This window comes from Drosophila busckii, chromosome 3L, assembly GCF_011750605.1.
Source record: "Drosophila busckii strain San Diego stock center, stock number 13000-0081.31 chromosome 3L, ASM1175060v1, whole genome shotgun sequence".
NCBI classification, from domain to species: Eukaryota; Metazoa; Arthropoda; class Insecta; order Diptera; family Drosophilidae; genus Drosophila; species Drosophila busckii.
In genome coordinates this window covers 18,239,232-18,263,306 of record NC_046606.1, presented here as the reverse complement: position 1 = coordinate 18,263,306, position 24,075 = coordinate 18,239,232, and the positions used below count along the sequence as shown (strand labels likewise).

The window sequence follows — 24,075 nt, the reverse complement described above, 5'->3', positions numbered from 1 at the left end:
ATAGAGGTTCACGGATATCCCGGTGGAAATTCAATAATTTGAAGCACCTTATATATTTATGATAGTGAAAAATGTAGCTCTCTAGCTCGAATTCCATTTCATCCCCTCCTGTCAGTCAGGAAAAATCTCTTATATATAGATAGATTTTAATCAGGAATTCAGATTTATAAAATTAATTATCATTGAAAAAGAAGGTACAAAATCAGAAAGTTACAAATCATGGCGGGAGTGCATAGATAAAATGGTTTTAGTGTAATTAATTTTTTTTATAGATCTATAAAAAGAAGTTATTTTATTTTAAAAATGATATTTATTTTTTCCCTGTTCCCTGCTACTTCTTTTATGAAAAATACGTATACATATTTCATAAAATATGTTTATTTTTGAGCTGACCTAGGAAATGGAGGAGGTTGGCGCAATTAATTAAAATTAATTTGAGTTTTCCGTTTTTTTTTTTTTTTATAGAAATATGCATTAACATAAACTTTATTATGTGAGCTTATGAGAAATATATATGGAATTAACATTAATTTTTATTGGGGGCTGGGTGCAAACTCAACTTAAAATTGCTAATCACCAGCACATAAAATTTCTGTGAAACATTTCGTATACTCTAATCGATTGTTTGAATCTAATTAGCTTACAAAAATATACCTACATATATATAAAATTTATGAATTTTGTATAAATATATAAGTTCTTTGCACTTAATAGCTAACTAGTGTATGTATACATACATGTATATATATATATATATATATATATATATATAATAATATTATATATATATATATAGTAATTTGATTGATCAATATGACTTTGTTTTGGGCCATTATAGTTGTTTTTTGTGGAAACCCTTGCATATGAAATATTAGTTTTATAGTACAATAAATCTGGCTTTATCAAAAAGCTTGATAATGATCCAACTGTTAGCCTACATATAAGCGTTATGGTTTTCCTAAACATGATCATTTTGTATGCTTAGACTAGACTTGCACTCACAGCTCACAATTTGCGTGCAGTTGTCATAACAATTTTCGACTTTCGAGCTTAAGCTGATTAATCAAGCATCAAGTTTTAACAACTATATAATAAATTCTTTTGTACAGACTTGGGTGTTAACCAACAACAACAACGCCGTTCGCTAGGATTTGTTGTTGTTGTTGCTATTGGAAATGTTATTGTTGTACAGGTAGGGTATTAGATTCGGCTCAATTTCAAGTTGCTGTCTGAGTATTGAACTCATCACAAACTCTGTGGACACAATATGGCATTTGGGATTGCCATGACGCGTTAAATCTGCACAGATATGCATGTCCGTTGGACAGGTGACAATAAAGTATGAGTCAGGCGCCCGCACATGCGCCTCGGCCACATCGGCACCGCTGCGTCGCTTGGCTTCCACTTTGCCACCAGACGATTCAATCATGCGCAAAATTTCATCACGGGCCGGAAACACATCCGGAGTTACATAGAAATATTTTTCAGCAAACAATGTGCTACGCGTTGGTGCACACAGCACAGCGGCTAGATCAAACTGCAGATTCTCATCGACCGGTATATGCTGTATGCGATACTCATCGGGTGGGACAAATTTGCCCGCCTTGGCGCTGTCGACCAGCCAGCTGGACTTGAGCACATAGTCCACATGACAGCAGGCTTGTATCAGCTTGCACGTGCGACTCTCTCGCGTCATAACCAAATGCGTGGCATCCACGGGACTGTCCACAACAATGCCACCCAAGATGCTACAAGAAACAATATGCAAATGAATAATTTTTGGCATGTTTTAGCTGTTAATTGCGACAACTTACAGGACAGCCTTTTTAAGTGCCTCTGCATCTGCCACTTGCGAGAATATAACCTTGGGTGGTTTGGTCGCCTGTGGATATTCAATGCAGACAATTTGCTCGGGCAGCTGCTCCTGATAGATGCTTAGCTTTTGACGCTTGAGTTTTTGTTCGCTGGGGTCGGATAGATGACGCTTAACGCGCTCGTGCGCCTCCTGTGTTAGATTAATCGGCGCTTTCCAGGCAGCTTAACAAAAAAAAAGAACATTTATATAAATTAATAAAATCGACTACATGAGCTGTGTTTTTTACTTACCCAACAAATGTGGCACGAGATTGCATTCAATGCGGAATGGCACTACCACATTATAATGTTGATATTTGGGATTCTCGTACTGCGTCAGACCGCTTAGATTGCCAATACAGACATCGCTAAGCCAATGCGCATTCACCATAGGTATATTCCATTCTTTGGCCGCATTGAACTTGTTGCCCTCCAGCTGCTTGCAAATGACCAACGTATTCACTTTGGACAGATATGATGTGTAAATGGCGCCGCATTCCTCCGCCATTTGTTGCAAGCGTATCACCTCCTCACCCTCAAAACCTTCCGATGTTATGATGTAACGCTCCAACGGTTTCCGATAGCCAAACTGACTGGGGAAGGGCAAGTGTAGTGGCTGCCAAGGCGGCATTAGTTGACGCTTCAAACAAATATCGCTTAGCCAATAAGCAGTCACGCAGCGTTTAGCATCGCGCAATGCCTGCATCACCATGCCATGCCGCTGCGTGCGGCAGATCACATGCGTCACACGCGGACAATATACACGTTCAATGTCGCCGCCAAATTGACGTATGGTGTCCAGCCAAATGGGGAGCTCATCGCCATCGGTTTCGTCGTATTCCACAATGAAAAAGGTACATCCGACTAGAAACAGATCCTGTGGCAATTTCAGATTTGGATTATGACCGTAGAACTGTGGACGGGCTGGCAACGGTATTGGCGGCTGACCCGGCCGTGTCTGCATGTAGGCATGTGGCGGTGGTCCAGCTATTTGCACGGCACCAACTGGCAGTTGTTGTTGAGGTGGAGCCACTACAATTTGCTGCTGCACTAAATGTCCTTGTGGCAGTTGTTGTTGCTGTTGTGACACGCCAACAACACGTCGTATTTGCTGCTGTTGCTGCTGCTGCTGCAATGCACAAATATCAGCTCCTGTTGCGTACGAGGTGCACCAGCCACGCCCACAGCCTGATTGTGCTGTTGTCCCATCATACGTAAGGCGCCAGCAGCTGAAGGTGGCTCCACATGTTGTTGTGGGACCAGCTGCTGTTGTTGCTGTGCAACCACCAACTGTTGCTGCTGTTGTTGTTGTTGTTGTAAAAGCAACTGTTGCTGCTGCTGCTGTGGAGTTGCGCCGCTTACAACAACTTGTTGCACAATCTGCTGTTGCTGTGGATCGCCCATGGCTAACAGCTGCTGTTGCGGCGACTGTGCAGTATTGTTGCCCAAACGATTGCTCAGCATGTTGGCCAAAGCAGTTTTAGTTTTTAGATTCATCTGCTGGGGCGTCTGCTGTTGCTGACCGTCAGGCGTTGTGGACATAACTAAGGTTTGTGTCATAATTCCGCCAGCACCTGGTGCTGCACCTGCCATTGGTGTGGCACCTGGCGTCGTGGGAGTGCCAGGCGTTTGCGGTGCCTGTTGTTGTTGCTGTGGCTGCTGGGAGAATGGTCTGCTGTTCAATAAGCTGGCCATTGGGACCGCTGATTAGCTGAACTGTCTGTTTGGCTGCTGCCTGTTGTATGGGAATTTGTTGCACGCGTAGCTGTTGTCGTTGCATCAACATTTGTTGATTGGCATCATTGGGATTAAATGGCTGCTGCTGTTGTTTGTTGTTGTTGCTGCTGCTGTTGTTGAGTAATTGGGCTCAAGCCAGGCGCCCCACCTGCACGCACCACCAACTGACGTGTGCTCTGCTGCTGCCAAATCAGTTGCTCCTGCTGTGTCAGTCCAGCTGGCATTTGGCTTTGCACAATTATGGGCACCGGCGTCCCCGTTGGTCCTGGTCCGCGTGTTGCTACCACGCTGCCGGGCGCGCCCGGACGTGGTTGATAGGCTACCTGTTGGCGCAGCATCATACGTGGCTTGCTCTGCTGTAGCTTAGTGATATACTCCGCACGCTTGCTCGGCTCTAAGGATATATATTGTGCATGCGTCTGCTCGTCCAATTGTATAAGCTGGCGTTGTTGTTGCTGTGGCGGCGGCAACACAAGCTGCTGCTGCTGTTGCGGCTGTTGTGATTGTGGCTGTTGCTGCTGTGCTGGCCAAGGTGTTTGTGGCCGCAATCCGCGTGATGCAAATTGTGGCTGTGTCGCCTGTTGCTGCTGTGGTGTTGTTGGTGTGCCTGGCAACGGTGACTGCATGCCCATTGTGGTTGTTGGTGTGCCTGGGGTAGTTGGCGGTAGCTGATTTGGTCCAGGACTCTGGGGAGACCAATGTTGTTGCTGTTGCAGCTGAGTGTGATGCTGTGGTGATTGCTGTTGCAACATCAACTGTTGTTGTGGCGATTGAGGCGGTGGTGTGCGTTGTTGCAAGTGCTGTTGTTTGATGAGTACTTGTTGCATTATTTGCTGCGTGGGCTGTTGTTGTTGCTGCTGCTGCTGTGGTACTGCCTGCTGCTGTTGTTGTTGTTGAATAAGTATTTGTTGCTGCTGTGGCGGTCCAACAAGTTGCTGTTTCTGTTGCATAATTTGTTGTTGCTGTAAGTATTGCAAGCGTTGCGGATCGCTTATCACTTGTTGGTTTATAACAATTTGCTGCTGTTGTGGTGGCGCCTGTTGCTGTTGTTGCTGAATTTGTAAACGTTGTTGTTGCTGCTGCTGTGTCAACAGCTGTTGTTGCATTTGTGATCCCTGTTGTTGGGGTGATTGTTGCTGTTGCATGATAATTTGATTTTGTGGAATTTGCTGCGGTTGCTGTTGTTGTTGCTGCTGCTGTTGTTGCTGTTGCAGCATTTGCCTTTGCTGTGCTAGTTGCTTCTGCTGCTGCTGTTGCTGCTGCGATAAATTTGTCTGATTGACAATAAACACATTTTGGTTTTGTTGATTTTGTGCAAGAATTTGCTGCTGCTGTTGTACACTTAGTTGACTGAATTGCTGCTGACTTATGATAAATTTTTTGGTTTGCATTGCTTGCGGCTGTTGAGGGAGTGCCTAAAAAAAACAAATGTTTTAATGGGCATATACATATATGGAAAAAAGACATGAATTCTATACATACGTGTTGTGTCTGCTGATTTAAAATTTGTTGCTGTTGTGGCTGTTGTTGTGCAAACTGTTGGCCTAGCAGCTGCTGTTGTTGCTGTGGCAGTTGTATAGTTTGCTGTATAATGCGTACTTGTCCACCAGTACCAAGTGCAATATTCTGTTGCTGTGTAAACTGTACTTGCTGCTGTTGTTGAGGTAATTGTTGCGGCGGCATCTGCTGTTGCTGTATTTGTTGTTGTGGTAATTGCTGTTGTTGTGGCAATTGTTGCTGCTGCTGCTGTGGCATCAATTGCTGCTGCTGCTGGTGTTGTGGCAACTGCTGCTGCTGTTGTTGTTGTTGCTGCTGTTGTAGCTGCAGCATTTGCTGTTGCTTTTGTTGCTGTATACTCATCATGTGACTTTGTATTATTTGCTGCCCCTGTGCCGTTGACGTGTTGATCACATGTCGCTGTGTGATGACCTGTTGCTGTTGTTGACCACCAGGCAATTGCTGCTGCAGCTGTGGCGCTCCACCTGGTAATTGCTGCTGCAGTTGTGGCGCTCCACCTGGTAGTTGCTGCTGCAGCTGTGTTTGTCCACCTGGCAATTGCTGTTGAACCTGTGCTTGCTGCTGTGGAGATTGCAGATGCTGTTGTTGCATGGGCTTCAATAAAAAATTCAATATATAATAGAGTATAATTAATACTGTAATAAACAATTTATATTTACACGCTCGGCTGGTTGCTGTGTTGGTGGTGTAGCCTGTTGTTGCTGTGGATGCAATGGTGATTGGCGCGGTGACGGTGTGTGTTGCTGTGGTGTCATTGATTGCTGCTGCTGTTGTTGTTGTATATGTTGCTGTTGTTGCTGCTGCTGCAATTGTTGTTGTTGCATCTGCTGCTGCTTCAGCTGCTGTTGACGCATTATAAGTGAGTCTTGATTACTACTCAGGGTGGAACGGCTAAGCACTTGTGCCACTTGCACTGGATCCGTAGGATCGATAGGCTGAGCAAACGATTGCTGTTGCTGCTGCGCCTGTTGCGGAGTTTGCTGTGGTGGAATCTGTTGCTGCTGCTGCTGCTGATGTTGTTGTTTGTTGTGGTTTAGTTGGCATTGGCGGCGTCTGAGATATCTGCGGCGATTGTGGTGCGGAAACATGTTGCGGGCTCTGCTGTTGTTGTTGCTGCTGTGCCAATTGCTGTTGCTGCTGCAGTTGCATACGTTGTTGCTGATGCACAGGCTGTTGAAAAGGCTGTTGTTGTGGTGACATCATATTCGTTGACGTTGGCTGTTGTTGCGGTGAGCCCAGCATATGCTGTTGCTGACGACTCTGTTGCAATTGTTGTTGTTGTTGCTGCTGCTGCTGTTGTCGCATATGTTGCTGTGCACTTTGGGGTGATGGCGGTGGAGGCGGCGTCATCTGCGGAGCTGGTGATTGAAGCTGTCGTGGCGATTGCGGTGGTAGCATGTTGCTGATTACTCCGCCAATATGTTGTTGCTGCTGCAATGAAGGAGATGGCGTACTGGGAGGCATAACTGGTGAACGATTTTGTACAAGACGTGGTGACTGTTGTTGCTGCTGTAGCGGTTGCTGCTGTTGCTGTTGCATTTGCATTTGTAATTGCTGCTGTTGATGAAGCAATTGTTGCTGTTGCTGTTGGATTTGTCGCTGCTGCGCCTGTTGTTGCGGTGTCAGGCTCTGACCATTTTGAATGTGCTGCAACTGCATCAGTTGTTGTTGCAATATTTGCTGCTGGCGCATAATCTGCTGATGCAACATTTGCGGCGACACAGGTACGGGCTGCGACTGTTGCGGTATTTGTTGTTGGGGTGATTGTATGGGTTGTGCTGTTGTTGCAGGTAGTGGCGTACGCGGAGTTTGTCGACCAGGTGGCGTAGGCGGCTGTGTCATGGTAGGCGTGGTGGGCAGACGCGGTGACTGTTGTTGCTGTTGTTGAAGCAACATTTGCTGCTGTTGTAGCTGCTGCTGCTCTGTTTGTTGCATAAATTGTATTTGCTGCTGCTGCTGTTGTTGTTGCTGCTGTGAGTTTTTCATTTGTCGCTGATGCTGCAAAATATTTTTAATTTGTTGCTGTTGTTGCTGCTGCATGTTGGCTGGTATGATTTTCTGCTGCTGTATTATAATTTGCTGTTGCTGCTGTTGTGGAGGGGGCGGTGGTGGGACTTGCAGCGGAGCACCTTGCTGCAATTGCGGCTGCTGTTGTTGCTGCATGTTTCGGGGACGAACAAACACAACTTGTTGTTGCGCAGGTTGTGGGAGTTGTTGTTGTATTTGCATTTGCTGCTGCTGTTGTTGCTGCTCAGCAGCAGCACGTTCTGCAGACGCTTGTAGCTGCGACTTGATGTTAGCAATGCTCTTGGCAGCGTTGTCATCCCCATAGCTCAACATATCTGGAAGTTGTGAAGGCGATGTTTGTTGCGGTTGCTGATGCTGTGCCAATTGCTGTTGCACTAATTGTTGCTGCTGTACTAACTGCTGTTGCATCTGCTGCTGTTGCAGATTTTGTTGCTGCTGCTTCTGTGTGCGTTGTTTTTCAATGGGTTTCAGCAAACGTGGATGATAAGGCTCACATGGTAGGCAGTTTTTACATTTCAGGCAGTCGGTCACCCAATCTGGCGTGACAATGTTTATAGCGTTTTTCGGGAGCGCCAGCGCTTTGTTGTAAATGCTGCCGGTGGCAGCGCCACTTACCAGATGCGTATTGGTGGCACCAAAGCTGTGAGTAACAACGGCCCCGTGAAAAGTCAGCATGGCATAGAGACGTCTACGATCGCTGGCCACCACATTGGTAATGGCAGCGCGTATGCCACGTAGGAAGCGTGGCTGGCTGGGATCAAAGGCTCGTGTGGCGGCCATGCGACCCAATTTGGCGCTGTGCTGAATCCATTGCTCAGTAACGGGTATTACGTTGTATAGATCCAAGTTCATTGAAAGCTCCTCGTCGGAATAGTTGGTGGCACATATTAGATGCGTTATCTGATCGGACAGGAATAACTTTGATTGTGCACCACCATTCTTTAGAAATCTCTCGCTCTGACATATACAAAACAAAATATTAATCAGTAAGACATAGCTATAAGCATACACACACACACACACATGCAAATGGAAAGATGCGAAATTACCGGTACCATGTTTTGGGCGCGCAATCTTCGCTACACCTGAAGCACCCTGTGTTAACAATATAGCATTGTTGTAGATATGAAACAAATTTTTTACAAAAGCTATGCTCTCACTAGAATCTAAAACATTAAATCTACATTGCATTGCGCTGTACAGTCGATCTAGAAACAATACATACACACATGTACACGCCGCACGTATGCGTCCACAAACACTAACACACACACACACAATATTATGCAGCTAACGCGTTTCAGTAGTCTCAACATTTATTTACCTCATCATCCAAGCCGCCAAGTACAAAATAAATTACATCTTCAAAAAGCTTTTCGCTAATCTTTAAATTTTCCATTGTTTTGGCATGTGACTGTCGAGCGGCAAGTTCTTTTCTGAAATTTCACTTTTCTTCTGCTTTGCTTTTGTTGTTGTTGTGACCGCCACGGACATGGAAGTGTCGGAAGTACATCTAACGCCACTTTCACAGTATTTTCATTTTGCGCGCATGCCGCGTACCTATAACTAATGCAACAAGAAACACAAAAAACACTTGAATTACATAAATTCATTGAATTAATGCTTTTATTCGCGTATTCCTTGTTTTTATAAACGTTAGCTCTCTCTATTTACCAGCGCTGTGATCTCAGTGCTGCCAAATTCGTTTTTTTCCCGTCAGATCTGCTCTGTTAGAGAAGCTATGGCTTGCGGGATTTTTAGTTTTTTTTTTTTTAGTATTTAGCATTTTTGCTTATTTATATCGGAAATATTCATTCATCGCAATTAACACAATATTATTCTGTATTTTATGTTTCTTTATTTATGTAGTGCATGTATTTTTAGTATTTTGTATAGAGCTATCGAATAATCAGATAACAGGGCGCAAATATTTTAGATGTTTTTAATCAAAGTACGATCTAATTTTCTTTTAATAAAATTAACAACTTTTAACTTAGTTAAAAATGCTTTAGGTGTATTGGATTGGTATAGTACAATTACAGATTAACTTATATGTATATATATAGTTGCTTACTACTTTTAGCATACTTGTAACACAATTAGACATTCATATTTTGAAATACATACGTTTCTGCTACAGTTTGTTTTTGCTATGTTTCTAAATTTGCAATATTTTGTGTATATAATATTTAGAGTACATTCTAATTTATTTTTTGGATTTTAATTTATTGTAGACATTTATGGATTACCGATAAAGGGCTGATAGAAATCTCAATTAAAAAGTATAGAGAGTTTCTTCTGCTCAATTATCATAATGTATTGCGTAATTGTGTTGAAGTTTCTAGTTGATGCTGAATGTGAATTCTTCCTTTATTGACTGAAGTTGAGGCAGAAACACATTAAATTGCATCTGTCACTTGTTCGAATTTCTTATTTTGAACGACTGTATTTTTCATCAATGTAAATCAGGAAGCGCTATTCGCCTCACCATTGCTTTCGTGAAAGTTGGTGCCATTCACGATAAAAGACGTGCCCAATCCATATAAATGACCAGAGTACTTCGCATGATCAATGTTATCCTCAAAAAACATCTGTAAGAAAAGAAAAAAAATAAATAATTTAGTTTGCAATATTAAAATAGCAATGAAAATTGTTTGGGGAGGACAAACACATTTCTTATAGACATTTCGCAAAGAAGCTCAGCATCTACGAAGTTGGAACTATATTAATGAGTACAAAAAGCAGGCAAAGCGATAGGGATAATGTAACATACAAGAATAACTAAAAACAATTATAAATATTAGTACTCAGTTCAAATTATACATTAGTTTAAAAATAGACCGTGAGTTACATACCGTTTACCAATTTTGTATGGGTTTGTATAATAATTAATATGGCATCTCACTATAATATTTTTAATTTTTAAACACTCAAGTGAAATCTGCATTTACAAACAGAAATTCTTTCACTACCAAAAGCAACGCTGATTAAAACTAATCAGTTTTAATCAATAGTTTGTCAACTCATTCAAAGTTAGTGCAGGTTAAAAGTAATGTATGAAAGTTAAAATTAAACATGATTAAATACTTAAAATATATATAATGAAATTATATTTGCAAAAAGCCCAGCAAACAAAAAATGTGCAAGAGAAATGAAAAATATAAAAAGATAATTTCAATACATTTAATTCAAATTCAGGAACTCCAACCATATTCACTGTTTTTGTTCAGAATTGTTTTTTTTTTTGATTTTGTTGTTTTAAATTTTTTTTTACGTTTTAAAATAATAAACATGTGTAACATGATTTAAGGCAACTTGAAAAACCAATAGTTCTTTTCATTTTAACAAAATATGCTTGGTTGTTTGATTAGTTGATGAAAATAGGCTGAATATACATTTCGTATGTATACAGCGGTGTATAAAAGGTAATAATTTAAACAAATTTACATTAAAAAAGTGAAACTATATACACAATGTGATGATGTAGTTATAAGATGAGCTGTGAGAGTCAGTGTCACATTAAACCTTAAAGCTGAATGATAAAGATGAATAATAGATATTGTGTGTGTATTGGATTATGGTGAATGAAGCGAGCCAATTGAAATTTGATTTGCACAGCAGCAAGAAACTCAACAATGTCGACAAGCTAAGATTAATCATGCTCTGTGCTGATACTGGCATCACCAGTATTTAGAATGGTGCGTGATGTGGTTGATGTGGATGTGGGCGAAACAGTGCGGGTAAATACGGTGATGGTAAAGCCCAGTGCTTTGTTTGGATCAAGGGGACGAGTCATGACATTTGGTGTTTCATTGCTGTCGCTATCAGTTGTTGCTGCACTGTCATTGCTTTTGCTGTTGTCGTTGTCATGAATGTTGCCATTGCGTTTTATGTTAGTTCTTGCACTAGCATTGGCATTCACTTTGGTTTTAGCAATAGCAAGCGTATACGCTCTGGCATTAGTGTTGTGGGTATTTCTTTCGGAAAGCAGCGAGGTGAGTACAATTGATTTAAGAAACATGTTGTGCTCAAGAACATAGGGAAAAAATACAGCTGGCTCTTCAATGTCAAAGTTAATATCAAGTGTGTGTTGTACCTCACGCATTTTGAAGAAGGCCATGCCAGTGAGCAGCGCATCCGAGCCGGCCTGATGCTGTGGACCCACCCGTCTCAGCTCCAGCTGATCGGCCACCTCCTGCAGGCCGCCCTTGAGGTTCTTGCAGGACTTCATTAGATATTTGATGTCAAAGATATTTGGAAAATAGATGTGCAGCAGCTCAAAGAAATCGCCTTCGTCTGCGGGTAGATTCTGATCCGTGAGCAGTTTCAACAGATAGCCAAAGTCATAGCCAGAGTGAAAGCAAAGCCATTTGATGTTATCCATCAGAACAATGCCGGAACTCATAAGTAGCTCAGCAAACTCAATGGGATCAATGCCATCCTCCTCATGCTTCTTGAACTGTATACCCGAATTCTGCAGCAAATCAATGGAGTCCTGCGCATACATATCCTCACTGAAAGTTAGATTATAAATTAACACAATTTGTAAACAAGATGTATACGACATACCTTAAATTGAACTTAAAATTGAACTGCCACGTTGAGTAACCGGGAGGTGTTTTGCCATCATCGTCCATGAACGTTAATCCCAGTTGTATGATTCTGAGCAGATCCACATTGCAGCGTAGTAATTGATAATGATAATCCGCAGTTGAACGAAATTCACCCACAGGTCGCGCCACAACGCCGGGAAATTCTGTATCCATGGCAACATAATGATACTTTTGCACAACCTTGCGTATCGTGCGAAATTCCTCCTCAAGATTATGCTTCCACACATCCCGTATACCGCATTCTTCATTGCTTGGTATGTGCACCTGGCCATGCGCACCGCCACTAATGGCCGAGGGCATTGTCTGTTGAATATGCAAGGCATTAAGAATCGAAATAAAATTCTATATACATAAGTTTTAGAGGTACATTAACTTGCCATTAGATGTGTTAGCAAATTAAAGGAAATACAAAGTAGCCAGGCCAATTGGTTTAATTAATTTACTAACAATAAGGAAATGCCATACATATATATTGAGAAAGCAAAAATTTGCCAATTTGGTGGTTAAGAATGTGCTAACAATTTTGCTTGCCGCCGCACTGCATAAAGAATAATCAAATACATTTAATAAAAAAAAATATAATAACAGAGCATTTTTATGATTTTTATGGGTGTTGCAGACGCTACTTACATCGTCGCCAGCCGCTGCCTGTTGCTGCCGTTGCAGAGCCGCTTCAGCCACCTTCGCAATTTTGGACTAACTTAGGGCTTAAGCTAAATTTGTAAATCTTAAACTTTTCTTTTGTGTAAATTAATGCTCTGTGCTGCGCAAGCTTATAGAACTGTCTGCAAGAGAACGTTGGCGTAACGTTGACTTTATGACTATATAATAATAAAATGGAAACGTAGTGAAGTCATGGGAGAATATATCTTAAATAGAATGGCTGAACATTATAAATATAAACGTGCACTTGTTTCAAAATACAACTAACCATTATTGACAACCAAGTTTATTTGGCGGCATAAAATATGTACTTCTAAAATCTGCAATGCATCATGTGCGCATGTATGCGTATTTGAGACTCCACACACACAAACGCACGCACATTCGCGTATACAAACTTTTTCAGTGCGAATTTTATTCTTTATTTAACTGTATTTTGGTAAGACTTGAGAGCGTATACCATTAGCAGTCCATGCATATTGGTTCACTTTGATTCTTACGGAGTTGCATAGGCCCACTTACCCATTTCATATTAACTTTTGTGAAAATTTTCCGCCTGCTGTCAAAATGTTCTGCTCCTTAACTTTGTGTTGCACTTTTAAGCTTATTGTGTTTGGCCCAAAAACGACAGTGGGTTATGTCACCGTTTGGTTTAACTCTGCGTGCTGAGTTTTTTTTTTATAAATAATTGGCAACTATTTTGTTTATATTAAAATGCCATAACGAAATACGTGAATCTGCATCAGTGCTAACAATTTCACTGTGATATAGTGTTGTACAACGTGAAAATTATAGGCAAAACGAGGGCTGCGCAATATAATTGTTTTTTTATTTTTATTAATTTTTTTTTGAATTTTGCTAGTTTTTGTGTTTTGGTATCAATGTGTATTAAAATATGTAAATATTACAAATGTATTTTCATCAGTCGACATGCTACGTTTTTATGTGCAACTGTGTGTTTAGCTTTACCTGTTGAATAAAGATTACTAATCATTATTATAAATATTCATAAAATTTTTTTTTTGAAAAGATTAAATTAATTTTCGGTGTGATTATTATAAAAAAATCTTTAAAACATAAATGCTTTTGTATAGCAACAAATGTATGTACATTTATCGATCCAAAATGATGTTAAATGTATGTAGATGCCGTTACTTAAGCCATATGTTGAAATTCAGAAATGTTTACTTGAAAAATAAGTCAATTAATGTTAGGAAATAGTTTTTACCGATGCTTACTACGTTAAGTCAGGCAAAAGAACCTGTCTAAATTGAGAAATGGATGAGTTTTTAGCAACACACTTAAGCTAATTTTTGGTTGCTTAAGAAACGAAAGCAATATTAAGGAGAAAAGCTAAAAACAAAGTGCACAAAGCCATATGCAGACACATAGAATGGAATTCTTTATTTATATTTATGGTTTAGTACATTAATGTGCTTAATTTTACTGAATACTTGTAGTCGTAATTTTTTCACACTGTTTTAGGAAATCATATCATTCTCATATCATAGTTAATTGTTGGCTCTTTGCTGCTGCTGCTAATCAGCGTACGCTGTCTCCCTCATGCTCTTACATTAAGTGTTGGGTGTTCCTGGTGTGTTTTAAAGGAAAACACAAAATACATTTATTGGAATAAAATGCATCCGTCTAACGGATTTTAATCTTAGTTCTCTTGCTGTTATTGTTGGCGCAAAAGCTTCAGCTGTCATAGTCAGTCTCTTCAGTTGCTCACTTGGCCACTGCCAGTGTTGGTTCCTCAGACTTGACGGCGGCGACAGTACCGCCATTCTCGCTGGCCTGATTCTTGGCCAAAAGTATGGCCGCATCTGCAGCGGCTAGCTCCTCTGCGCCCTTTGTGTGCTTGTCCACTTTCACCAACAGCAACGGTGGCTCGGTATTCTCAATTTTGGCCTTTTTGGCCTTCGGCATTTCTACTGCTTCTGCCTCGTCATCCACGACGCACTTTTCAACAATTTCCGACGAATTGCCATTAGGATTGGCATTGGGCAGTGCCTCAGCTTTTGCTTCGGCAGCAGTTTCTATAGCATCAGAGACATTATCGCTGCTGCTAACAGCATTGGAATCCGTGGTATCTTTACTGCGTTCCTCACTAACGCTTCCGCTCTCAGCGACTGCGATTGTAATAGCTTCAGCAGCAGCGGCAACGACGACGACAACATCCTCCATATCCATGGACTTTTCCTCGCCATTGTTGGTACTGGAACTGGAATTGGAAGTTTGCACAATTGGCTCAGTCTCTTGCTCTTTTGATTTTGCATTTGCAGCTTTCTCTGCAGAGACGCTGGCGTCAGCGTTGGAGCTGGCGCTGGCGTTCTTGTCAGTCAAAGTCTCTCCATTGCTATTGCGCTCGCGTTCGCTCTCTCGCTGTGCAAGGACGGGTGAGTTTGCTGCAGCAACTTCGTTAACGACTGCAGTTTTTGTCAACGGCTGCGCATCCTTGACTAACGTTGCTTGCTGAGTCGGCTGCAGCGGCTGCGAGTGCTGCTGTATATCGACAATTCGCTCGATTGGCCGCTCTTGGCCAACTTTTAAAACGGGCGGCGGTGGGGATGGCGCCTTAACAGTGAGTATGCCATCCGATGAGAGCGTCGAATGCACTTCGGCCGCATCATAGCCCTTAGGGAGCATATATTTGCGTATAAAATGACGCGAAATGACACCATGTCCATCCTCCTTCTCATCATGTTGTCCCTCGACCACAATGCAATTGTCAATAGTTTTAACGCTCAGCTCATTTGGAGCAAACTGCTTAACGTTCATGCTCACCTGGAAACCATTACGATTGACCACTGAATAGGCACAGGCAGATTTGGCACTAGCATTGGAGCTTGTGGGTGAAGTGGAGTTAGCCGTAACGCTGTTACCCTTGTCTCCCAATTCCTTTTCAAGCTCAAGCAACGGCTTATTGCAGCAGACCGTCTTAGCACCGGCCACACGATTATACGGATGAATACGATGCTGCACCTGTGCAGACCCACCCGCTCCCTTAATAGGCACCCACAGCAACGAAGATGTGCTTGGCGGCGAGTGGGCGTGGCTTAGACGTGAACCCCGGTGTTGCTGCGCTTGAGGCGACGACTGTGTGGTGGCCAGTTGCTCTAATGGATATCCATATCCATCATTCATATCCATGCTCATACCAATGCTTATGCTGCGGTTAAAATCATGCAGCTCCTCGGCCAAATCAATAATGAATGGTATTAGCGACATATTTTTTTTTAATAATTTCAATTTTTTATGAGACTCGTGGCGATTTTCTCTATGAGATCGACTGGGCAACAACCGTCTGATACAGAACCGTTCCGGCTTCTGGCTGTCTGGCGTTTGATGCCTTATGGCTGAATGCGCAACCTTTTAAATGACTTTGCAGCGCTGAATGGAAAACGCATGTCTGGACTGGAATGCACTGTTGGGCTCTCTAACTGAGGCTGGGCTCAAAGCTTTCCTATATGCAAGCTTTGGTTATTGGCAATGCATTTTTTGGCGAAAAATCAATAGCAATACAGTAGAAGAACTCAAATACATAATAAACATATAAAAGTATCAAAATTATATTTTAGTTTGCCCATTTCTTTTTACGAGAACAAAAAAATTTCCAGGCAGCCAGCAAAACCAGAAAGTAAAACAAAAAAACCTGCTCTTCCCCCTTTTGCACTCGTAATTTTTTTTTTACAAATGTATCTTTAGACTGTTTGTAGGCATTCTATATAGGAATACATTAAAGGGTCATGTTGCAGCTGAATTTCCAGCCACACAGCCGGCAAACAGCTGAGAGGGCACTTGGAAAAAGTTGTCTTGTTGAACCGGCACAATTGGAGTGCAACAAAAACTACAACAACAGCTGCTTTGTGTACGACCGCTCTCACTCTCTTTCTCAGTCGACAACAGTAAAAAAGAGCATGAGCTTCAGTCAAAACCAAAGAGTAGAGGAGCGCAAGTGTGGGCGTGTGTGCAAAATATATCTCTTGCTCGGAAATTATTTGTATGTGTATGAGGTTGATGTACATGTACACATTTCGTAAAATCGGTAAATTGAAATTATTTTTTAACTAAAATGATTTAATACAATAACTTAAACTGATATAAGATGGAAAAAAGAGAGAAGACCAGCGGGCCGACTTTTTAATGCGAACAAACTGGTGGTCGACGAAGCTCGCAAAGCCCACTTGGCAATGACCCAGCCAAGAGGCAGACATTTAGGTTAGAGTGGGACGCTGATTGGCAGTGTACCGTTAGTAGCCCCATCAAAAGCCTAGACTCCTTTCTTTGGAGTTGTATTAGAAATTTGAATAGTCTGTCGGTCCACGAGTTGCCGTTTTGGCTTGTTATCCAATAGATATATACATTCTTTGAGGTGTGTAGTCTATCTATAGCATCCTTACATTCCAAAACATTTCGATAGCAGATGTGTGATGATTGGAGTAACTTGATGGCTGCTTGACTGTCCACAAATAAGTTTTTTGTTCACCGTCTCGACAGTAACTGCTGATGGGTCGCTTCAGTGGCTGCCGCTGTACCTTTTCCATTTGCCTTAGGAATGTTATCTTCTGGTAGGCTTTTCTAGACTAGTATTCCGTGGTGCAGTATTCGTGTCACTACTGAAATGTAGATCCAATGCATAAGTCGGGGCGAGCCGCCTCATGTGCTACGTAACATTCCTTGTAATTTGTAGCGTGCAACGGTGGCATTTGATTTCCAGTATCGGGTAGTATGAGTTATTGTTAGTGAATTTTAGTCCACTCCTTGTTGCCCGCCGCTATCCAAAACTCCTGAACTAGGACTCCATCGGCGGGTACTTCCTTTAAGGTAAAAGGGAGATCCGCCGACGCCAGCTAACTCTTATGTAGGTTGAGCTGAATTAGCTCCAACACCGTCAGGAAACTCCAGCTCCGGTGCGACCTCTATTATGGTTTGGTCAGCATAATCTTCTTCCTCATCTTCATGGTCCGACTCGGCAACAGAGGATGTCGTGTCGTGCATATCGAGATTTTCGATTTTTCGCCATTTTTCCGAACTAATTGTATAGCATGTCCTTGGGTTCCTTACTTATCTGAATAATCCATGCAGAATTGCAGTGGGCACGTTAATACTCTGTCATTTCAGGAACTTCATCGCCTGTTCCGTCGGCATGGCTCTAGGGAAGAGTACCTCCGCCTTTGCTACGGACGTCTTTGCTATGTTCTGTCCACTACCTCCAGCTTGCCACCTTCCTATGGGCTGGCATCCTTACAGCTGAGCTATTTTAACTCCTCTAAGGCATCCCGCCTTAGCGTCCAGAATCTACATATTTTCCTTTGGGTCACTCCTGCCAATCGGGGCCACGGTTGGCCACCCTACTGGCAGTCACCTTCCTGGGTCTTTTCTTGAGAGCTGGCAGTTTTCGGCGTTTGCTTGATGGCGCACCCAACCTGTCAGATTCTATGAAGCGCTAGCGCTTGCCGGCCAGCTTCTCTTTGCCAAAATTTTTACCATTTTTAAAGTGAGTTTTAATTAATTTAATTAATTTTCGCGCCATTTCCAAATATGTACAAATTAAAGCCTTAAAAGTGACATTTTTCGAAACAGCGGGATATTCAAAATAACAATTTTGTGTTAGATACATTTATGTATACATACATACGTATGCACTAACTACCCTGCCATCATTTGGAAGTTTAATTTTACAAAAATCACCTTAATGAGTCTTTTTTGGAGTCGTTGAAATGATTTAAAAAAGATTGAAAAATGACTCCAAAATGACTGATAAATCTTCTCTAAATATGATTACTAAAATTACAATAAAAAAAATGTAAAGCAATCGAATATTGATCATCCAGGGGCTTGAAATGTGATTATCAAGCTGTTGTCTTGCACTAATAAATCGACCATTGTCGCGGCAAAACAGCTTCTTTTCTCGTTGGTCTTTTTGAAACGGTTCTTGAGCGCATGAAAGTGCAAAGTGTGTTAAAAACGCCTATTTTTAAAAACATTATATAACACTCAAAAACAACATTATATTCATATTGGACAATGCTTAACCAAACGTAATAATCTCAAAATTGCAACTTCTTCAAATGTTTCGTTTCATTTTGTCTTTTCCATGATGATATTCAGAAGTTCGGCCAGTCCTGAAAGCGGATTCGGCCCCTTACACACTTCGCTGCCTGGTTCTGGGCAGGGAAGTGCCAATGAAAATGCCATTGGCATTTTGAATATGCTACTTATAAGTAAGTACTACTTGAAACATTCGAAATCCAGATTATTATTTTATAATAATAAAAAAGTAGACGTACTTAATTTAATCTTTTCTTCATAGTTCACCTATCATTGTAGCAATCATCCAATCACCAATTGTTACCTGCCGTACTAAAGGGAACTTTCCAGAACTTTCTACAATTTTCCCCACTTTTGATTTTTATGCTTAGTGCCAAGTTTTATTTGCTGCTGTTATCACATAGAACATAATCGTATCACTCTTACTTTCATTGCTCGATTTATGATAAATAAAGGTACATACATACATACATATGTATATGTGCATATATAAAAACAATTTCCAGAGTTTTCCAGAACATTTGCGAAAGTAATTTTTTTATAGAGAGGAGAGAAAACTTTGCCGACATTCTTTAAACGACGGCAGAACATCCCCATACACACACAAATTCATGCACGCATACACACAAAGCCGATGGCAAGCCGGCGACAGCTATAAAAAGTGCGACGCAGTACGTCTGCGGCATCAGTATAAATTGTGCAAACGGACAAGCAACAAGCTAGAGTCTCCCAAAATCAACTCGTGCAAAAAGCAAAAATTTAAATCTAAAAAGGACAAACACATATATTTAAATATAAGAATAAGAAATTACTTGTGACAATATGGCCAGCCTACCAATGTTACTCAGTCTAGCGGACGACTTAGACCGCATGTCTGTGGCGCCCTACTGGGAGACTCCTTACTACTGGCAGAGACAGCATCGCAATCCTTGTATGGCGCTATGCTGTGCGCCGCTAGCGAAACAACTACGCCAGCTAGAGAAGCAAGTCGCATCTAATGGACCAGATTCCAAGATGGGTAAAGATGGTTTTCAAGTCTGCATGGATGTGGCCCAGTTCAAGCCCAGTGAACTCAATGTCAAGGTCGTGGATAACTCAATTGTGGTTGAGGGCAAGCATGAGGAGCGCGAGGATGATCATGGCTACATCACACGTCACTTTGTGCGTCGCTATGCTATGCCCCCGGGGTATGAGGCAGAGAAGGTTGCCTCCACACTCTCCTCGGATGGAGTATTGACTGTAAGCGTGCCCAAACCGGCAGCTATTGAGGATAAGGGCAATGAGCGTATCGTTCAAATACAACAGGTGGGACCAGCTCACCTTAATGTCAAGGAGAACGCCAAAGAGCAATTGGAGCAGGAAAACTCAAAGTAACTGTCGCATCGCTTCATCTCAACTTTTAGTCTTTAGTTTTAACTCTCAAAATCAACTGTTTTATATATATGCATATAATAATCGAAAGCACTTGATATTAATAACCATACTATACACATATAGACTTTCAATAATAAATGAACTTAACCATATAAAGTAACTTTATTGGAAATTCTTAAATATGGGTGGGCTTAATTAATTCCTTCCTCCTTATTAATTTCTTCCCCCTTGTATTCTCATCCAAATGTTGCCATTACATTTTGATATACAGATGTATTTATGTACACCCATGCCTATGTACATCATAGCTGTGTGGTACACAACAACAGTTGACGCTTATGAAATTGTAAGATTTGTGTATCCAAAATACATATTTACCAAAACTTTTAAAATTCTCTAAAACAAGCTTAGTTTAACTTTTTTTTATTGACCTTGTTAACTAAAGTACTTTTCATATGAGAATTGCAGCGTGAAGAGCGGCTAACGTATTTACTGCGGCTTATCTACATACATAAGTATGTACATATCAGCCCGTGTGTGTGTGAGTCCGCGCGCGCGCTATATAAGAGAACCAAACATTCTCTCTGACAAACAGAGATAGCAACAGTTCAATGACTTAGTACTCCACCTCGCTTTTTTTTAAGATTGTTTGCTTCGCTGAATTTAAACATTTATAAAAAACAATCGTATAAAGAAGCAACAATTTTCCGATAAGGAAGTTCAGAATCTTTAAATTTTTAAATGCAGCGAACAACAAAAACCCATAAATACTCAGAAGTCTCAATACCATCGTGCTAAATATCTGGATTACTCGTAACGCAAAAAGTAAAAATGGATGCAACTGACTTGTAAAATCTGATTACAATTTGAGCAATAGCAAAGGTAAACCATTACATTTCCGCAGATGTCATGCATTTTTTCACCGGTTCACATTCAGATGTGCGCCACTGTGTAACTTCTAGAAAGAGCGAGAAAGAGCTGAATTTATCGAGAGAGCCTCGGCGTTGGTATAAAAGGCAGCTGAATCGGCAGTAGCGCGACAGTATAAATTGAAGCGTCGAACGTAAAGTAGTTGTTGAGCAAGAAGAAAACGTAAAAACGTCAGACAAAGAAAATTAAAAGGTGTTATTTTTTCAAGAAAAAACAGTATCTAACGAGAAAATCAGCAAAAATGTCGATTGTACCATTATTAAACTTGGCTCGCGAGCTTGATTACGCCTATAATGATTGGGATCATTTATTGGATGACGACTTTGGCTTTGGTGTACATGCTCAGGAACTGTTTCATCGGCCACGCATAATGATGCCGCAGCTAATGCATCGTCGTCGTCATTCATTTGCGCCTTATGAGCGTAATCATCACCATCATCAGTTGGTGCCGGCGCGTCGTCGCGGCACTTTGGGTCAAAGTTCACTGCTGCCAGCCGTAGGTAAAGATGGCTTCCAGGTGTGCATGGATGTGGCCCAATTTAAGCCCAGTGAACTAACAGTCAAAGTGGTGGATAATACTATCGTCGTGGAGGGCAAGCACGAGGAGCGCGAGGATGGGCATGGCCTGGTGCAGCGTCACTTTGTTCGCAAGTACACGCTCCCTAAGGACTACGATGGCAATGATGTTGTGTCCACTGTCTCGTCGGACGGCGTGCTCACTCTTAAAGCGCCACCGCCACCAAACAAAGAACAACCACAGAAGGAACGCATCGTTCAGATACAGCATACTGGTCCTGCCCATTTGAGTGTCAAAGCTCCAGACGGCAGCACCATTGCTGATGCCAAGAACAAAAGCGAAAACGGTGCCGGCGAAAAGATGGAGACCGGCAAGTAAAAAAAAACAAAATCAAAAGAGAATTCACTGCCGCAGAGATGAGTGTTTCAGCGTTGCTCGGAGAGTGCAAGACTAAGCAGACATACATATACATATATGCATTTAAACACGAAAACATCACACAACTACACATTCATCAACATTTAGCAAATAAGAGACATTTTAAGAGCCCACATTTAATGTAATATTGTTCAATTTGTTTTACATAGTACTACGAATGCTATGTATGCCCACATTGAGCGTTAATAAAAAAAAAAGTATTTTAAAAAGAAAATCTCTTGATATAAAACCCTTTAATTTGTAATGGACGTTTGTAACACTCGAACTTTAATTTGTATTCAATATGTGAGTAAGCTAATAAATAAAACTATGTTTGTAGAAATAAATTAAGTAAAAGAGTTTTGACATATGATGAATGAAGACTTTTGGCAACTGAGCTTACAAATAGTTAGCAGCTGCATACATTGGAGGTTTACGTCGATTGTATTTGCGAGGTACGACAAAAATAAACAAGTGGACGCATTAAAATTGGGCCCAACCAACTTTTAAGTACACTTTGATTAGTCTATGAAGAATGATGAAATGAAATAGTATTTTTTTTTAGTTTAATGGAGAAAATTTGATTTAATAACTCCATATGGCGCCGCCGCCGAAGTCATCTCAACCGGCGTAAACCTCTACTGCAAACTAGCCAATGAGCACGGGTTGTACGACACTCTGGCTTGGGTTTGGTTGCTTATATTTATATGAGGAACCACCACATAGCGTTTTATTGTTCCCCGCCAAGCATACCTCTAGACATGATTTAGGGCGCACAGTCCCAAGGGCACTAGTGTCCAAGTGGCTCCGGCTCCATTCCCAAAACCTTAGGTAGATACTACATTGCCAAAGTGGAGCAAGTGATATTACATCACCCGTTATCATCCCGGGCTTACTGAAAAGTGAAAGAGAAATAGCCGCATTAGCCAAGGACGCATGTGGCTAATGATAGTTAAGTTTAATTACTTACTTAAGCGCGCTACTGACGCTAGGGTGCATAAGAAATCAGAGGATGTTAACCATGTTAAAATTGCATTATTTGATATATGTGCATAAGCTATTGTTATATATGTATATTTACCTAAAATATCTTCTTATTGGAAACAAACTTGATATTCTTGACAGCGCAGTCGCAGACAGTCGCTCCGGCTTCGTATGGGAGCTTTCGAGACGTTAGCAAGCAAAGATGCAGGCAAACTGCAGTTGACGGACAAGTTTATTTGTGATCCACTTAAGACGATTTTCGTTACCATTGGGTTCTTCTATGCCAGATTGAAATTTGGATACATCCTTTTGAATATAGTCGTTAGAATGTGATTGCTCATATTTATAGGGTTCATGAGAGTGTATGAATATTGGAACTTTGCAATCGTTATAGTTTTTACCAAATTTAGTCAGGGAATGAATATTAATCCACAAGTTTACCATTCGTCGTTCATTTATTTATGAACATTATATAATGGAGCAAAATGAATATGTAAATCATCGCCAACATTAAATGCAAGTTAGACGCTGGTCTTATTAGCCATATCCAACTAAAACTTATTAAAAGCCATGTGAACAGTCGACACCGAATTTCCAATTGGATTCCAAACATTTTCCAACCCTTTTTTTTTTTCTTATTATCCGGTTTGTTTAGAAGTGACAAATGGATTTGAAGCAAGTTGGTTTTATATTAGATTAATATAAAATTAAGTAATAATGATAAAAACAAATACTTATAAAATTTAAGAGAATTGATTATCGAAAATGAGCAGCTGCGAGACGAGAATACACAACTAAAAGGAGAGCTGGCGAAACAAATAGACATATCGGAAATAAAGGAAGCGCAGTACGCAGAGAATGTGGTTTTTGCGCCCCCGCCGGCGACAATCATACTACAGGATGTGGTTTTGCGGCCCGCCAACGCAAATTATAGATCAGGTGGTTTTGCCGCCCCCGCCGGCAATTATAGATAAGGTGGCAAATTTTAAGCGCTCAGTTTACCAACTCGTCACTCGAACTGCTTCGTTTGTAAGCCAATTATCATGGATAATTTTATACACTTATTGAAATTGTTGGGATTATGCTATACTAAATCTAAAAACTTTTAATTAAATTAAACAAAATTTATATAAAATGTTGCATAAATATTGTTTGGTAAATATATGTATATATGTATACGTAAGCCAATTGACTAGCAACACTTGGAATGTCATATCGGACACATCCATTTAAATATTTGCATGTGGGCGGTTGTGGAGAGTGTTAACAATTTCAAAGGATGCAAATTAAAAAAATCTAAGCGGCAATTTTTTATGTTTGACAAAAATCGTAAAAATAATCCACAAAATCAATGTTATGTAAAGCAGTTTATAAAATATTCAATTG

General features: G+C 41.0%; 5 protein-coding genes across 7 annotated transcripts; 2 read left to right on the top strand and 3 right to left on the bottom strand.

Annotated features, from left to right (window-relative positions):
• Positions 1–813: 813 nt before the first annotated feature.
• Positions 814–8,784, bottom strand: LOC108598355 (PAX-interacting protein 1). The gene is given in 11 exon segments (XM_033293569.1): positions 814–1,748; positions 1,815–2,037; positions 2,107–2,988; positions 2,991–3,516; positions 3,518–3,680; positions 3,682–4,505; positions 4,590–5,006; positions 5,074–5,703; positions 5,769–6,099; positions 6,137–8,094; positions 8,462–8,784. Coding segments are annotated over 11 exon segments (6,633 nt in total). The 5' UTR covers positions 8,537–8,784; the 3' UTR covers positions 814–1,144.
• A 356-nt stretch (positions 8,785–9,140) lies between these two features.
• Positions 9,141–13,252, bottom strand: LOC108598429 (CCR4-NOT transcription complex subunit 7). Of its 3 annotated transcripts, XM_017985059.2 has the most exons (5): positions 12,936–13,252; positions 12,381–12,571; positions 11,707–12,053; positions 11,234–11,651; positions 9,142–9,728 (listed from the first exon to the last, which is right to left on the bottom strand). In XM_017985059.2, exons 3-5 carry the CDS (start codon positions 12,048–12,050, stop codon positions 9,603–9,605), a joined length of 888 nt encoding a protein of 295 aa, XP_017840548.1. In that variant the 5' UTR covers positions 12,051–12,053; positions 12,381–12,571; positions 12,936–13,252; the 3' UTR covers positions 9,142–9,602. The 3 variants fall into 3 exon arrangements, with proteins under 3 accessions (XP_017840547.1, XP_017840548.1, XP_017840546.1); XM_017985058.2 differs by lacking the exons at positions 12,381–12,571; positions 12,936–13,252 and adding an exon at positions 12,128–12,145 and having other exon boundaries at positions 9,141–9,728; XM_017985057.2 differs by lacking the exon at positions 12,381–12,571.
• Positions 13,253–13,784: 532 nt separating this feature from the next.
• On the bottom strand, positions 13,785–15,746 carry LOC108598567 (heat shock protein 67B1). The gene has a single exon (XM_017985251.2). It carries the CDS (start codon positions 15,642–15,644, stop codon positions 14,142–14,144), a length of 1,503 nt encoding a protein of 500 aa, XP_017840740.2. The 5' UTR covers positions 15,645–15,746; the 3' UTR covers positions 13,785–14,141.
• A 3,416-nt stretch (positions 15,747–19,162) lies between these two features.
• Positions 19,163–19,964, top strand: LOC108598795 (heat shock protein 23). The gene has a single exon (XM_017985539.2). The coding sequence runs from the start codon at positions 19,290–19,292 to the stop codon at positions 19,839–19,841; it is 552 nt and encodes a 183-aa protein (XP_017841028.2). The 5' UTR covers positions 19,163–19,289; the 3' UTR covers positions 19,842–19,964.
• Positions 19,965–20,892: 928 nt separating this feature from the next.
• LOC108598547 (heat shock protein 27) lies at positions 20,893–21,958 on the top strand. The gene has a single exon (XM_017985231.2). The coding sequence runs from the start codon at positions 21,013–21,015 to the stop codon at positions 21,664–21,666; it is 654 nt and encodes a 217-aa protein (XP_017840720.1). The 5' UTR covers positions 20,893–21,012; the 3' UTR covers positions 21,667–21,958.
• The last annotated feature ends 2,117 nt before the right edge of the window (positions 21,959–24,075 follow it).